General features: G+C 34.9%; 1 protein-coding gene and 1 non-coding gene across 9 annotated transcripts in view; one reads left to right on the top strand and one right to left on the bottom strand.

Moving 5' to 3' along the window:
- The window catches only part of TANC2 (tetratricopeptide repeat, ankyrin repeat and coiled-coil containing 2), a 281,996-nt gene that overhangs the window by 124,850 nt on the left and 139,166 nt on the right, over positions 1-17,980 (bottom strand). For 4 of the 8 annotated variants that reach the window (XM_059669888.1, XM_059669889.1, XM_059669890.1 and 1 more), the window contains exons 5-6: positions 13,164-13,274; positions 412-560 (exon numbers count right to left, since the gene is read on the bottom strand). In XM_059669888.1, the coding sequence (XP_059525871.1) occupies positions 412-560; positions 13,164-13,274 (260 nt within the window). The remainder of the gene's footprint in view (positions 1-411; positions 561-13,163; positions 13,275-17,980) is intronic. The other 4 variants (XM_059669893.1, XM_059669892.1, XM_059669894.1 and 1 more) reach the window with 1 other exon arrangement.
- On the top strand, positions 16,151-16,254 carry LOC132219414 (U6 spliceosomal RNA). The gene has a single exon (XR_009449430.1). It is a non-coding gene; the product is annotated as a U6 spliceosomal RNA (small nuclear RNA).

The raw sequence follows: 17,980 nt of genomic DNA, 5'->3' as shown, positions 1-17,980 counted from the left end.
TCCATTTTTTTATATCTAAAAGTTAATATAAATGGACTCTACTACATTGGGTTGTAAGGAAGCTTAAATATATATATAAATTTTACTTATTGGCTTATTTACCCATTCTTTTTCTCATTCATCCAATAAATGAATCAAAACCTTAATATGACTTTTGAAAGCTAAAAATGAAACTTAAAGATGTTTTATAAACAGAACAGATAGAGTGATTATGGAAAATTAAGTTATATCTTCAGGCTTCAAAAAGCATTCAACAATTGGGATTATTCCTCTCAACACACACACACACACACACACACACACACACACACACACACACACACACACACACACACCTGTGAAATTTGCCCTTTCCTGGTATAACAGGTTGATTCAGCCCATATTTCACAGAATTAGTGACAAGCAGTTTACCTGATTTTCATCTTCTACTTCCATGTTGTATTGGTCACCTGGCTGAACTTCTGTGACTTTCTCTCCAAGGAGGAAACCCAGACGAGTCATGAGTGTGTTTGCTGCCTCATCTACAGATGGAGGGGGACCAAGTTCCTGTTCAGCATCACCTAAAACAGGAAGACATCGAAACATGAATCTATCAAAATAAAATGGCCTATTTCTACAACTATTATTACATTTAGCTTGGTCATTTCCTTTGTTTTCACATTGTAAATCCAAAATAACAGGGTCCCTAAGAACCTGGTTTTCCCACATTTACATATCATAACTGATATACTGTACTCAGATTATCCTCTATTTATTTACTTAAAACGACTTTGAGAGAATGTTTTTGTAACTTTCTGAATAGAAAAAGTTTCCCATTTCTTTGGCAGTTAGCCTTCTAATACAGTCCTCATCGTGGGATCTAGTTCCTGGCCATAATCACCACCCTTATTCAGGCTTTTTTTTTTCTTTAGAGTTTGTGTAACTATTCTTAATTTTTAAATTAAATCAGTTCAAACTTACAAAAAAAGTTTCAAGATAATACAAAGAATATTTTTTCCTTAACCATTTGAAAGTACTGACATGATGTCCCATCATCCCCAGATACTATGTATTTCCTATAAACAAAGACATTCTCTTACATAACTACAGTACCAGCACAGAAATCAGGAAACTAACATTTTACATTATTATGATCTCATGCACAGACCCCATTTAAATTTTCACATTTGTCCCAGTAATGTCCTTTCTAGCAAAAGGAGCCAACAATTTAGGATTAATCAGTGCATTTAGTTTTCAGTTCTCTTTTCTTTCTTTTGATCTGGAACAGTTTCTCAGTCTTAACTTTCATGACCTTGACACTTTTGAAGATTACAGGCCAGCTGTTTTGCACAATGCCTCTCAATTTGAGTTTATCTTATGTTACCTCATGATTTGACAAAAGCACTGCTGTGTTAACTTTGATTGCTTAGTTATGGTAGTGTCTGTCAGATTTCTCTACTCCAAAATTACACTTTTTCTCTTTGTAGTGAATAACTATTTTTCAGGGGGATACTTTGAGACTATGTAAATATTCCCTTCTTCAACAAACTCTCAAATTAAAAAAAATTTTTTTTTGTGATAAACACATTTGTCATTTTAACTGTTTAAGTATAAAATTCAGTGGCATTAAGTACTTTGATAATGTTGTGCAACTTTTTCCACTGTCCATTTCCAGAATTTTTTAATCTTCCCCCAAAGAAACTCTGTAACCATTAAATAATAACTCCCAATTTCTCCCCTTACTAGTATCTAGTATCCTCTCTTCTACTTTCTGTCTCTGTGAATTTGCGTATTCTAGGTATCTCATATGAATACAATCAAACAGTATTAGTACTTTTACGTCTAGCTTATTTCACTTTGCGTAATGTTTTCAAGGTTTATGTTTTAGCATGTATCAGAATTTCACTTTTTATATTTCACCCCTTTTTATAACTGAATAATATTCCGTTGTGTGTATATAACACATTTAGTTTACCTATTCATCTGATGTTGGACACTTGGGTTGTTTCAAAATATACTATCTTATGAATAATGATGATAGTATAGACACTGTTGTACAAGTATCAGTCTGAATCTCTCCTCAACAAATTTTGCCTTTTACTTTTAGCAACCATTAATTTTCTTGGTTGAATTATCACCATGCTTGCCAAAGAATGATTTTTCTAAATTAATTACTCTTTCTATGGTGTACTTTCTTTTATCCATCCATCCATCCATCCATCCATCCATCCATCCATCCATCCATCCATCCATCCAAACTCAAAGATTCCTATCTTATTTAATGAGGTTATAATCTGTTACTACCATTATTTATTTTGTTGCTCAGATTGCCCCAGATTAGGCCAGGGTAAACTCTTTCAATTTGGCCCCTGTAACCTTTGTCATATCCCTGTCATTTTCTGAGCACTTCTTTGCTTTTTGGCACAAGATGTTCCAGGCTCATCTTGTACTGTCCCTGCCTGGAATGAGTCTTTTTCCCAAGAAGCTCTGGTTCTTTTTAGTGAAGAAAGGTATTTAGAATATCAGGTATGTTCATTGCTATTAGGATGTCACTGTCCTCCAAGTCCACTCAGTGGACTGAGTAAGTCAGTATATTCATACATATACATACATATATGTATGCATACATAAACATACAGTAAAGGGGTTTGTTTATACAACCCCTCCTAAAATTCACAGTGATGCTCTAATTCTAATTAAATACCATACAGTTAATTATAGTTTTTCTCCTTTCCAAAGCTGTAACTCTGTTCCCCAATAATGACAAATCTGGCTCTCATTATCCTTAGTTACTTCATCTAGTCCCCCTACATGTAACAAATTTCACTGTTGCTCATTGCCACCCTGCACACAGATGCTCTACTTATCCTCATTGGGTTCCTACCCCATGCTAGAGAGACCTGGCTTACCACTTCTCCCACAGTCAGATAATTTTTTCAATATTGGTATATATAATTAACATACCATAAACTATCACCTTGAAGTGTACAATTCAGTGCCTTTTAGTAAAGTTATGCAACCATCACAACTCTCTAATCCAAGAATATTTTCTTCACTCCATAAATAAACCCCTTTCAGGTTCATTTTTGCCCTGAAAATAGAACCCTTAAAATTCCTTATCTCTGGCATTCATTTTAATCCTCTGCTTCCAGACTACTTCATTCTTTCCATACAATTAGTTTTTAGAGTCTCTTTCTATTTAGGCTACTTTTCAGTAGTTACCAGCTACAGAAATTACTCTTTTTCAAACCTTGTCCCTGAGGGATGCTGAACAAAGTCAGTATAAGGTTCTTCCTTGGCCTCACCATCAAGATAAATTTATTTCCAAATAAAGAATGTATAGAAATCACATAAAAAGAAACAAGGGAACTAAAGATGACCTATTCTAAATGTGATGCAGAATGATTTATCTAAACTAAATACCTATTTACATTAACTTGATTCAATGTCAACGTTTTTTCAGGTTTTGTTTTACATTCAGATGCATTTAATCTAACCGTATAACAATTCACAGTAGCACAGATCCTACAGGACATTACCAAAAAAAAATGTTTTAAGTCAGATATGTCCTTTCAGCTTAGCAAGCATTAGCTATAGTGTCACAGTTTGATGCCAAAATATAATAGCTTCTTAATTTTTAGAATATTTAGTATTATACACGAAACCATTCCAAGTGGCAAGACATTGAGATGTACATAGTTATTATTCAGTTTCACATTTATCTTAACTTCTCTACTAAAGTCACAAGGTGGGGGTCAGAGGAAGGGACTATACGTACATTGTTGTATACTATTATTTAATTCAAGTGTTCCATCTGTGGAAAATCTATACAGAATTCTCATTGATGTTATGTCAGAGTAGAAAAACAAGCTCTATTTTCCCTTCCCTATTTTCTCTCCAAGAGGCAACAAAAATAGATTTTTCTGCCACAGACCAGAAATAAGAGAATTGGTATTTTTATGGTACAAATATTTAGATTTATATAGATTTTCTCCCAAGAATGATTAAAAGCTTCTTTTTTCTTGATAAAATAAAAAGGTAACTGCTCATTAATTACTCTTTTCCCTTTCTATAGATTAAACTAGTTAAGCTTTTCCAAGTTTTTCTCGGCATAGATTCCTGACTTCTGGATATTCTGGGGTTCCATTTCACTTTTTTCTAGAAAGTTATACTGATAATTACCAAATACTTTATATTTACTTTTTAATACTAGGTACTATGAGGATAAAACATGGAGGAGATATAGTCATTAACTTTAAAAAGTTTATGATCTATGTGGAAAATATGACATACTATATGCTTCATTTATTTAATATATAGTGCAAGTCACCGAACACTTCACAAATATTAACTTAATCTTCATAACAGCTTTATGAAGTAGGTATTATTACCTTATTTTACAAATGAGAAAATTGAGGCACAAAGAAATTAAGTTATCTACTCAAAATCACACAACCTATAAATGGTTGTAGCCCAGACTCCCCTACTCCAGAATCCATGCACCCAACTAGTATGTTATACTGCCTCCCTCAATGGAAAGAAATATTACAATTAGTGAGAATGTTTATATAAGACACTAACCACAAAAGAAAAGATTGGTAAAGGGAAGTTTATTAATACAAAAAGCTCTGCTCATTAAAGACACTATTAAGATGGTTAAAAAGCAAGCCATAGAGTGGGAAAAGATATCTTTAATTCATATACCTTAAAAAGAACTCATACCTAGAATGTATAAAGAATCTGTATAAATTAATAAAAAAATAAAGACAATCCAATTTAAAAATGAACTAAAATATTTATACAGGAATTTACAAGAGGATAGCCAAGTGACCAATAAGTGTATATGGTAAAAAGTTATTCAACATTATTGGGAAATTATCATCAAAACCACACGGAAATACCACTACATATGTGCAGTGCAGAATAGTACACAAAACAAAGAAAAAAACAACCACCTGACAAAATATATATATAAAAGTGTAATATGCAAATCGACCAAACAGCTGAACAGCAGAATGACCATCTGGATGACCACACTATGACACATACTGGCACCAGGCCAGCCAAGGCGGGTGTGATGCGATTGGTTGGGCGGCCCCATCGTGGCCCCACAATTGCCCACAGAGGGAGGCCCAGGCCACCGGCCAGTGGGGCAATCAATGGGGGGTAAGGAGGTGGGGTGACCGTGGACACGGGCAGCACCAGGCCAAGGTGGGTGTGGGTGGGGGTGTGGATGGGGCCAGCTGCAGGCAGGCCTAGGGACCCCACCCGTGCATGAATTTTGTGCACCAGGCCTCTAGCATGGGATAAATACTGCTATGTTGGTGGGAATGTAAATTGGTAGCATCAAATTTGGAAACAATTTTAAGCTGAACATACTTATGACCCAGCATATTCACTACCAGATATACACCAAAAGGAGAGGTATACATAGGGGTAGCAAAATATATTTAATAAACATTTGTTAAATTGTTCATAACAGCCAAAATTGTAGGCATACAATGAAATATGACAGCTATAAAAGAGAATCTCACAACATACAATTGAACAAAGAAGAGCGACGGAAGAGAATACATACTAAATTATTACATTTATGTAAAGTCTGAAAACTGGTAAAAGAAATAATTGATCATCGCAATCAGAATAGTGGTTATGCTTGCAGGGAGTGGATAATGATGCAGAGGAAGTATGAGAAAGCTGAAGTGCTGGTAATGTTCTATATCTCGATTTAGGTAGTGATTATACGCTTGTGTTCACTTCATAAAATTTTATGGCTTGAATAATTACAATTTGTGTACCTTTCTGTATTTATATTTTCATTTTTTAAAATTATAGAAAAGGTATTAAGGACAGAAGACACTGGGTTTGAAAATGAAACAATATTCATCATTTTTTTCTCCAAGAAAGAAGTCTAGAATTATGAAAAAAGAAATGCTATATGTATTTTAAAAATTAGTACAACATAATAAATTATTTGACCAGTCCTCTTATACCAGTTAACAACTTCAAGTGGAACAATGACATAAGGATAGAGAGGAGCCAATGTGTAAAGAAGTATTTTATTTTGTAAGTTAAAGGAAGTGTTAGAGAGCAGAGAAGGAAACAAACTTGTCTTGGAAGAGGGGAGGGAAGAAAAGGAGGGAGAGGGTTCCTGGAGAGGGCCACACTGAAAATTCTTGTAATGGAGGAGTTTTGATTTTTTTTAACAGAAATTAGGGAAAGAGAGCAGAGGAAACAATTTCCAAATTCAAATTCTGTATGACATATTATTTTAACAAACACAAAACTCTTAAGATCAAGACTGATTAAATGTAATATACTAGTTAATGTTTTAAAAGAGTGCTTTATTTCTGGAATAATATTGATAGTAGTATCCTATATAATAAAAGGCTAATATGCAAATAGACTGAATAGCAGAATGACTGGTCACTATGACACGTACTGATGACCAAGGGGCACTCAATGCAGGAGCTGCCCCCTGGTGGTCAGTGCGATCCCACAGGGGGAATGCTGCTCAGCCAGAAGTCAGGCTCACGGCTGGCGAGCGCAGCGGCGGGACCCTCTCCCACCTCCGCGGCAGCACTAAGGATGTCCGACTGACAGCTTAGGCCCGCTCCCTCTGGGCAGCGGGCTTAAACCGTCAGTCAGACATCCCCCAAGGGCTCCCGGGCTGCAAGAAGGCACAGGCTGGGCTGAGGGACCCCCTCCCCCGAGTGCACAAATTTCGTGCACCGGGCCTCTAGTTAGTAATAACAACAACAACAATAACTAACACTTATTATTACTGTCTGGTACTTTTCTAAGTGTTTCGTGTGTCTTAAATCATTTAATCTCTACAACATTTCTTATCTTACAGATAGTAAAAGTGAGGCACACAAAGATTAAGTTCTTGACCATGGTTCCAGAATTAGGTAAGTAAGCAGAGTCAATATTAGTCCAGGCTGGTTAGCTCCTGGAATAATCACCTCATTATATTGCCAAGAAATATATGATTATTGAGTATAAATTGTTTATATGGTTATTTTATTATTTTCATCTTTAACAGTATCCCGCAGAATTATCTGATGATAGACAATAAAGGAAAGCATTCATTCGATAAATATTTACTGAGTACTTTCTGCGCCCAGCACTATGTTAGGTGTTACATAATACATTATGAATAATGGGGCATGATCCCTATCCTTAGGAGCTTATATTCTCATAGGGGAAGTTAGTAAAAAAAAAAAATTAATTAAACCATAGTAAATTAAACTCTGTGAGAACTGTGTAGGCAGGATATAAAATACTGTAAAAAAAAGCAATTGCTGAATATTCAGAACACTTTGGCCTTTTTCTTTTTTTAATTAAATTAAGTTTATTAGAGTAACGTTGGTCAATACATTAAATGAGTTTCAAGTGTGCCTTTATTTTTCTTGATGACACCAATTCCCCTTTCAGAGATGGTTTATGCTTTCAACATTTGCAAAAACTACCTTCACTTAAAGTAAAGTAGCCAAACTATGGAGGGATTAAACTATGATTAAATCTGTGCCAAAACATAAAAATAGACAAATAGATCAATGGAAAAGAATAGAGAGCCCAGACTAAACCAACAACTATATGGTCAATTAACTTATGACAGAGGCAAAAATTTAAAGTCTCTTCAATAGATTAGACTATTATCTTATACCATGCACAAAAATAAAGTCAAAATAAATTAAATACTTGAATGTAAGACCTGAAACCATAAAAATAAAAGAAACCATAGGCAGTAAGCTCCCTGACAATGGATTTGGTGATGAATTTTTTGGGATCTAACTCCAAAGTCAAGGGAAACAAAAGCAAAAATAAATAAGTGGGATTATAGCAAATTAATTAGCTTCTGCACAAAGGAGGAAACCATCTATATATATAACCTATATATATAAAAGGCTAAGTGACCCACCGTCCGTCTGTCCGACTGACCGGCCGGTACATATGAGGTGCACTGGCAATTTAAAAATAAATGTTGACTTGCGCATGCACAATACGTATAAAGTTCTCGCTGGCACCAATCGCACGCATATGTTTCGATCTGTCATTGTCGATCGTGAATTTAGTTGTTTTTGTTGACATTCTGAAGCTGAAAGAAAGTGGTGTTGTTGACAGAATATGTCTGAAGACCATTAATAAATCACCAAGACAAACTCTAGACAGAGTAGGAATATTCCTACGTAAACCCATTTTCGGACATGGTCAGTTATATGTTGCTTTCTCTCAAGTTTGAAGAGTGTGTGACGTTAAAGTTGTAAATACTTCATCACAAGGGAAATTAGTCAAGCACTCTGAAAGTGTTTTTACTCTTAATGTGGTATACAGGGAGATATTAGAATAAGTTTAATCAATTTATCAGTCATTGCTTTTATCAATGTTGTTTTTATATCATGTTTTTATATTATGTCTGTGTTTTTATGTTGTTATTGTTTATTTATTAATCAATTTATATATTATTTTCATATACATTTTACTAATTTTCTTTCACCTCTGACACTTCTATTATCGAGAAAGGGCGAATAGTGATATTAAAATATTTCTTCTAATTATTTTCCTTTCAATGTGAATGAATCTGTGCACCGGGCCACTAGTCACAAAATAAAAAGACAAGCTAAGCTACTAAACAGGTGAAGATATTTGCAAATCATGTATCTAATAAAGGGTTGCTATCCAAAATATATAAAGAACTCATACAACTACAACAACAAAAAATAACCAATCCAATTAAAAAATGGGCAGAAGATCCAAATAGACATTTTTTTCAAAGAAGACATACAGATGTTCACCAGGCACATGAAAAGATGTTCAAAATCACTAGCTATCAGGGAAATACAAATCAAAACCACAATGAGATATTACCTGTTACAATAGCTATCATCAAAAAGTTAAGAAATGACAAGTGTTGATGAGGATATGGAGAAAAGGGAACCTCTGTGTACTGTTGGTGGGAATATAAATTGCTACAGCCACTATGGAAAACAGTATAGAGGGTCCTAAAAAAATTAAAAATAGAATTATCATATGATCCAGCAATTCCACTTCTGGGTATTCATCCAAAGGAAACAAAAACAGTAATTCGAACAATATAATTTACAATAGCCAAGATATGGAAACAACCTAAGTGTCCATAATAGAAGAATGGATAAAGATGTGGTGTACAAACACACACAAACACATGCGCGCGCACGCGTTATACTACTCATCCACAAAGAGAATGAATTCTTGCCATTTGCATCAACATGGATGAACCTTGAGAGTATTATGCTAAGTTAAATAAGCCAGACAGAGAAAGACAAATATTGCATGATTTCACTTATATGTAGAATCTAAAAAAAAAACCAAAAAACACACAAATATATACAGAGAACAGGTGGTTGCCAGAAGGGACGGGGGTTGGTGAAAATGGGTGAAGGGGGTCAAGAGGTATAAACTTTCTTATATAAAATAAATAACAGGTATATAATGTACAGCGTAGGGATAGTCAATAATATTGTATTGCATATTTAAAGTTGCTAAGAGAGTGAATCTTACCCATTCTCATCACAGGAAAAAAATTTGTAAACTGTATGGTGACAGGCGATAACTAGACTTATTGTGGTGAAGTTTCGCATTGTATACAAATACCAAATTATGTTGTATATCTGAAAATATTATATGTCAATTGTACTGCAATAAAAAGCTGTGCCAAGAAATAAATGTCTAATAGCTAAGGTATCCAAATCCCTAATCTGTACTCCATAATGGCAGGCTATGCAGTCTAGTTTCACAGACTCTTTTAATTCTCGGAATTCTCTTACCATTTTCACATTGGGCTGTTTACATTTTTCTTTAGAATCTGTTAATTATAAACTGCTTGTTCTCATCTATATCAAATTACTCAGAAATTTGTATCACATTTAATCAAATAAAGAAACCCATGCTTTCTGTCTAACAGTTATAAAACCTATGATTAGCTTGATTAGCTTGGTTCAATTGCCAAAGCAAACCTGGTTAATATTCATTTCTTAGTTCTTAAATGATTACCTAAATTTTTCCTTTCCTAATGAATGTTGGAAAATGGGTGACTGCTAAAAGCAGAAGATGTTATTTGTCATAGTAAGTACTTAAGTCAGGGGGCTCTTCCACATCTCCCCTACTCTCCAAACTAAGCTCCTGATTGTGAGAATCACTGCCTACCAGTGATCAAGAATCAAAGCAACCAACCAACCACCAGCTCAACTCTACTCACTGAGTGGCTGACTTTAAAACATTCCCATCCTCTTCTTAGTTTCCTTGGGCAAACTTGAAGAAGAAGGGGTAGGAACAGATGAAACAATTGTTGAAACCAGGGTCTGGGTACATGGCAGGTTGTTTGGGTATGATTAAAACTTTACACAACAAAAATTATTTTCTGGCTTGGCATGGCAGGTTGTTTGGGTATGATTAAAACTTTACACAACAAAAATTATTTTCTGGCTTGGCCACATGACTTTACTTGGACCCTGGACTGTTATGAAAGAGGCTTGAAATGTGCCTTTGCACTTGGGCTTATATTCTTGTGCTCAGGTGATTCACCAAAAGAAGAGCTTCTCTCCACCTGAGCTCCTTCAGCCTGAGCCCCAGAATGAACACACACAGATCTGAGCCCAACTTGAACCCTAGAGTTGAACATGCAGCCAGAAACAGAGCTATTCCAATCAATATTTACAAATCCATGGGTAAGAAAAAAAATGCTTATTTTTTTGTTGTAATGCATTTTAGGTTGATTTGTTACAAAGTATTATTGTGAGCATTTAATTTTCAGATAGTTAATTTGCCTCAAATACAACCACAACTTAGGTAGCAGACCATAATGAAATCCTGGTAGGTTTTCCTATCATGTATTTTCTGAACAATATAATCACTCCCTTACCTTCATAGTCACTTATTTCTAGTTGTCACCTTACTACAGATTCTTTTCTATTTCTTACTCATCTATTGATCTTCTCTTTTAAAAAATATAATTTACATAAAATAAATCATATTTCTATGAAGTGTACAAATGAATAAATTTTGACAGATTTAGACATCTGTGAAAACTGCCTTTAAAATCAAGACACAGAAAAAACATTTCTACCATCTCTGTAAGTTTCCTTGTGTTCCTTCAAAGTCACAACAAACTCTCTCTCAATCTCTAGCAACAGGTATTCAGTGATCTGTTATCTTACAACATGTTTTCTTTTCTTCCTTTTAAATTTATTTTTTTTGATTAAGGTATTACTAATGTGTCTTTATCCCCCCATTGTCCCCTCATCCCCCCAGTCTTGCCCTCACCCTCACCCCCCTGTTGTCTGCGTCCATCGCTTATGCTTATATGTATGCATACAAGTCCTTTGGTTGATCTCTCCCCCTTACCCCCACCCTTCCCTACCTTCCCTCTGAGGTTTGAGCATCTGATTGATGCTTCTGTCTCTAGATCTGTTTTTTGTTTAATTTTGTTTTACTGCTTAAAGTATTACAAAAAGTATTACATATGTCTCCTCTTTTTCCGCCCCCCCCCCCCCCCCCGGCTTTCTGAACATCTAAACTGTGGTTTAGTTTGGTTTAATTCCAATTTAGCAAGGAACTCATGCTTGTGGAAAATATATGTAAATAATAACATGGATAAGATTCTTCTTAGTGATTCAGCGATGACATTCCAACAACAGCAGCTTCTTGACAATAACAATAGCGAGTTTAGATTAAGGATGTAGGATGGGCAATCAGGAAGTAAAAGATGGGTCTCCCTAAAAATCATTCTGATTTACAAATCTGAAAAAGACAGTCTCTGACAGGGTTCTTCTTCCAAAACTCAATGTAGGAATAGAGAATTAGTGGATTTATTTTACTTTATCACACTAAAAGTTGTGTGAACAAATGCAAAGCACAATATTCCACTGCCCAAGAAGTATAACAATACCTCAAAACATGAAAGTAACTCTTCTAACAATGTGCTATAGTGCCATTTAAAGAGTTGATTTGTTCCTTTTAGAAAAAGAAAAGCTGGTGCCTAATACGTAACTATTGTGATTAACTAAAAAAAATGCATATTCATCTACAACAATAGATGAAGCCCAGGGTTCTGCACCCTGAAAGTGAAATCCCCGAATTTTTCAATATTCAAAACTAATTCATAAAATCAATCGCTTCACAGCCTTTTGGCTAAAATCAAGTGTAGTATAAAATCAAATGTCTGATTAGGTTTGACCCAAGTTTGTGCCTATTGTATTTTTCTTTTTATATATAAATATGCCTCATCTTGGGTCAGAGATCTATTATCCTGACATTTCAGATGAGAGCTACTGATATCTTCCCTAGAACTAGAAATCATTTTATTCTGCTGACCCCTAATACTGTAAATATGTAGTGGTTGTATTCATTGTGGTTTAACTTCAATCTTAAAAAGCAGGAATAAACAAAGGACCTAAAACCACGCCTTCTAAGGTCCTTTACTAAAGCTCTGATCTGTATACTCAACTAAAGCTGTGAACATTTCTGACACAGCCCTATAGACTTACTGGAGAGTGAGTGTAAAGAATGTTGCCAGGCAACTCATCTAAGTTTGGAAGAATCTAAGCATTGATAATGACTCTGTCTCAGTTTGGCTCCCACACAAGAAGGGTTTTAGTGAACTCCCACATGTATTTACAGGCCATTCATGAGAAGAGATATTTCTAAAAGTGTGTGTCCAGGAGTCCAAATCAGGAACCTATAATGTTTCTTTTCTAATTCAAGTTTATGTCACAACTATTTTCTATACTGTCTAGAAATCTAATAGGCATTAGGCAAAATAGGCCACATGTAGAGGGCTAGTGTTGAATGAACATTTTTTATTCATATCTCTATCATTCCTATTTGCACATGGCCAAAGCAACATTTCTTCAAGTATCCCAAATCATAAAAATCACCCTGAAAACCAATTATTACCACAATTATTTAAATTATTTTGAAAATTATCTTTAAAATTTTTTTCAATACTTACTCTCATTATAATATCAATAGTCAAAAGGATGTTCAGTAAAAACTATGTTCTAATAAGGACAATATGCAATTAGTTGTGAAAGAGGTAATGGATATGTTTTTATAAATGGTACACACGCAGAATACTGCTCTGCAGGATGGGTCTAATCCAAAAACCTTCCTCTTTAAAGCAGACACTTCGCATGCATGCTTACCAGGGCAGTATGCATCCACATCCAGTTTCTGAGCTGAAGTGAGGGTTGGGGAGCCAAGCTCGGATTCTGGAATTCGTGGGCTCTCAACAAACTTTGCTTTCCTCAGAGGGGCTAAGGACAAAAAAAGAGACAAAGAGAGAGGGAGAGGAAAAAGGGGGGTGGGTAGAAAGAAAGGAAGGAAGGAAGAAAGAAAGAAAAAGGAAAGAGAAACACAGGGAAAGAGAAACACAGAGGGGTCATGAGTAAGGGGAACAGCAGGCAACAGATGGAAGCACTTACATGAACGACACACTCTGTCAGACTCAGATCAGGTTACCCTATTTTTTGTGCCAGAAAAAAAAGATTGCATTCTTCATAGAGGAGATGGGTCTTGTTAAAAAATCACTGCAAACTGGAAAAGCTAAAATCTAATAATCAAAACTATGAGCAGAAGTTGTAACTGTTTATAATCTTTAGCTGTTTCTCTTTATAAAGTCAAGAGCTTTCTTATTTTGTCTTTCATTGTCATTATATACAGGTATTAACTGAGGAAAGTATAGGATTAAGTTCTAGGATTTTGTTTGCAATAATTGTAATCAAAGGTTTTCTTTATCCACAAATATCTATTATAATACTCAGTTGTGATAAATACCATAAGAAGGATTAATCTACCTCACTAAACAAGGAAATTAATCCCCTGACTGTTCAGCTATTGGCATAAGAAGTCAAAACTGCTAGTTGACTAAGATATTAACTAGGCCACACCAGTTTGATACTGGATGCTAAATAGATAGGATTTAATTACAAATATAATCATGTGGTCTATGGAACAGTAATTTCCTTGCCATGGAATCCATTCATTCTTGTAAAGAATGAAATATAAAAAATAATTCACAAATTGAAAGCTTTACTTATTGAAAGCTCATATAAATTTTACTTACCGGTTAAAATTAAAAATATGAAGATTGCTTTGGTACTTTCAAACTGAGTTCTATTAAATAAACTACAATAGGTTGAAAGTGTTTAGCATAGTATCGATTAAATCTGAAATTGATTTGTATGCATTATAGTGTCATAACTATAGGTGTCTAAGACATTGAGTGCCTAAGATCACACTACTTTTTTCAAGTTTCTGCATATTCTTCAAAATCCTCACCCATTACTCCATTACTGATCCATAAGGGATTGATTCTAAGCTATTCCTAAAATATCCTGTAAAAAGTACTATAAAACTTTGTCATTATAATGGCCAGAATTTTTCTCTATTTTCTCTAGAGGATAAAAATAGTAAAGTATTAAAAAAGACTTTTGAAATGTGCCAGTACTCAAAACCTACAGACAACTAACTCACACTTTAAATCCTAGAGTGTGTATGTACTAGTACATTTTGAGCTTCTATTTAAAAACCAAAATAAAGCCAGTTACTATCTACATGGCAACAAAGGCTAAGGGTGCTAACAGTATGGTTTTCCACTAAAAGTAAGCTTTGAAATAACAGAACTCTCACCTCTGCTAAAAGTATAATACTTGAACCTATTTTTAAAAACCATGCTTACAAATGAAGATCAGAATTGATGTATATGCATATCTGCAGGCTTCCAATAGCCAATATTAGAATCTTTTTTCATGATCTCACCAATCAATTAAAAAATAATGAAGCGATTTATTTATCCAATATTGTTTAGTATAGAGGAAATTATTGTAAGTTAATTCTGAAAGCTCTTAGGTCCTTTCGAGAATTTTATTAATATATTGTCATGGCAACAGAATAACTATTTTACCTGCTGAGTTCTGACAAGGACAGCCCTGGTCCCTGCTCAAGGGACTCTATATATCTAAAAATCTTATAATAATTTTCATAATGAAATCTGGGACTAGCAGACAGAAATTAGCAACTTAGGTTAGATATGTAAGAAAGAAATTCAAGGAGGAAAAGAGAAGTTGAGGGAGACCTGAGTAATGTACAGGAATTAAGAGATGGAGCCAAGGAGGAAAATCAGGATCATAAAGATCTGTGGAGCTTAACGCCTTACAGAGTTCTGTTTTCCCTTCTCAGAGAATTCCAACTGAGGTTATCTTTAGCTCATAGCAGAGATTTAATTTTTTTTCCTGCCTTCATCTCTCCTTCATCCATGCTATACATGCCCAATAATGAATCGGAATTATTTTGTAAGGTCGCTTATAATGTTCTCTGATCTAAGTTATAGAAAACTAGTATCATCTGTAAGTCAATCAAACACAGGCGGTATAATCAACAGCATGTCAGGTTGTCCAATAAGTCTTAAACACTGCTTGGTGGAGAACATAAAAGGCCAACTTGGAAGATGGGAATAATATTTTGCCTAGAATTTTAGTATACTTATTTATTAAAAAAATGGCATATAAGATGATTCAGATGGGTAAGAGAATACATGTCAAAAGGGTTTATCAGTAGTAAAACAAAGAAAAAAAGAAAAATGAAGTGGTTGAATTGAAATGGGTGGGAAGAATCTAAAACCAAACAGGGACTTTATTGTGATGTAAGAGATAACAGGAAAGTAGGGCTCTGAGAAGTGATCTGAACCAATACTGGGAACATGATTCTTATGCTGTAAGAGACTTGAGTTTGGGAATCTGGTAGAGATTGACAGGAAGGATACATATTGGTTCGGAATATGGGCTTAGTCATTTCAAAGATTAAGGTCTTAGCTCTAGTACTTATTAGTAGTAACAAAATGAGCAAGTTAACTTAGCCGAATATGCATCATCAAAAATTAGGATCAGTTTAAATTTATTTTTTCATTCAAATATAATGATACTTATTATGCTTTATAGATTAATTATATCTGTAAATAAAAACAAATGTAATGCTTTCGATTAAAGTGCCTAGAATAGTGTCTGGCATATGGTAACTAGTTAATAATTATTTGCTAAATGAATAGAAACAGTAGAAAAATCAAAGCAAAGACAGGGGTTACAAATAGAGTTTTAATAAAACAAATGTTTTAAAAAGCACTCATGGTGTTCGCTTTGGCAGCATATATACTGTACTAAAATTGGAATGATACAGAGAAGATTAGCATGGCCCTTGCACAAGAATGACAAACAAATTCATAAAAAGCATTCATGGATAACATAAAGGTTAATCACACTTATAAATACCCTCACTAACTTAGACTTTCATAAGCAGACATTATATAAATCACCATTATTATAATCAGACTATGATAATTTAATTTCTAGCTTTAATGACTCGATTATTTCCATAAAAAGTTTCCGACAAAATATGCGAACGAGGATATAGTTGAGTTAAAAACGAAACACTAGAAAAGACACTTCTGCTGTATCCAAGAGCCTCCACATTCAGCAATATTTGAAGGATGCAGTAACAAAGGAAGTCAACATCTCTTTATTCTTGACTTTCCCTAGGAAGACTAGGCAGCTGCTTTCTGACCCTCAACAGCATAAAGTCACTAGGGGATCAGTCGGATCCTTCTGAGCCTTTTGAAAGCTTTGCTTAGGCAGGTGTGGGGTAACTTTTTACTCTAAGGCTAGTTGAGCTTTGCTACAAAAATGTGTCCTTTCTTGGATTTCTATTGAACGTTCCTGATAAGTGGTTGTCAACCTTCCTAATGCCACGACCCTTTAATACAGTTCCTCATGTTGTGGTGACCCCCAACCATAAAATTATTTTCGTTGCTACTTCGTAACTGTAATTTTGCTACTGTTATGAATCGTAATGTAAGTATCTGATATGCAGGATGTATTCAGGCCACCCCTGTGAAAGGGTCATTCAACCCCCAAAGGGGTCGCGACCCACAGGTTGAGAACCGCTGTTTCTGATGCTTTTAATAAGATCTCTACACACTCTGGCTGGTCAGAATGGAATAACAAACAAACAAACAAAACAAAACAAAAAAACACCTCCTGTTCCTGTGGGAACTCTAGAAATTGTTCAGTTTAGAGCAGCGGTTCTCAACCTGCGGGTCGCGACCCCTTTGGGGGTCAAAGGACCCTTTCACAGGGGTCACCTAAGACCATCAGAAAACACATATATAATTACATATTGTTTTTGTGATTAATCACTATGCTTTAATTATGTTCAATTTGTAACAATGAAAATACATCCTGCGTATCAGATATTTACATTATGATTCATAACAGTAGCAAAATTACAGTTATGAAGTAGCAACGAAAATAATTTTATGGTTGGGAGTCACCACAACCTGAGGAACTGTATTAAAGGGTTGTGGCATTAGGAAGGTTGAGAACCACTGGTTTAGAGCTTCTCTAGACTCATGGAGTCCCACCCCACCTATGTGCAACTCATTATTAAGTTAAAGGCTATATGGATAATTTTGTAGTTCTCTTTCTGCTTAGCTCTCTATTTTTCAGTACTCTGTAAATTTCAGTTGCCTTGGTTTCACCAATTTCTGATCTCTGTTTTCTCAGTTCAACAAGACTGTCACTCTCTGAGTTTCCCACCATCAGGAGAACACTTTTAGGCAAAAAGCCAGAGTTGACCTAGTTTACTCCTCCAACTTTTCTCTCAGGGATCACATCACCATACTGTCAAATGTCGTTTCTGAAAACTGTTGTTTTTAGTGGGAGAGCAAATCCAATACTGTTCACTCCATTACAGTGGGAAGAAGAGGTATCTCGTGGTGTTTTAATTTGTCTTTTCCAGATGTGGCTGACAAAAGGCAGAACCTTTGTCTTATATATTGTGGTAGCCTTAGTGTGGACCACAGAGCAAGTACTATTATTTGTTAAATGAATTAACTATTTGTTTATCTATATATATTTGGAGGCATCAAACCATCTCTTTATGTCTTTCATACATTTAGTGATTAAGGCCT

Source organism: Myotis daubentonii, chromosome 16 (genome assembly GCF_963259705.1).
Source record: "Myotis daubentonii chromosome 16, mMyoDau2.1, whole genome shotgun sequence".
Classification (NCBI taxonomy): domain Eukaryota; kingdom Metazoa; phylum Chordata; class Mammalia; order Chiroptera; family Vespertilionidae; genus Myotis; species Myotis daubentonii.
This window is presented reverse-complemented; position numbering and strand designations above follow the sequence as displayed.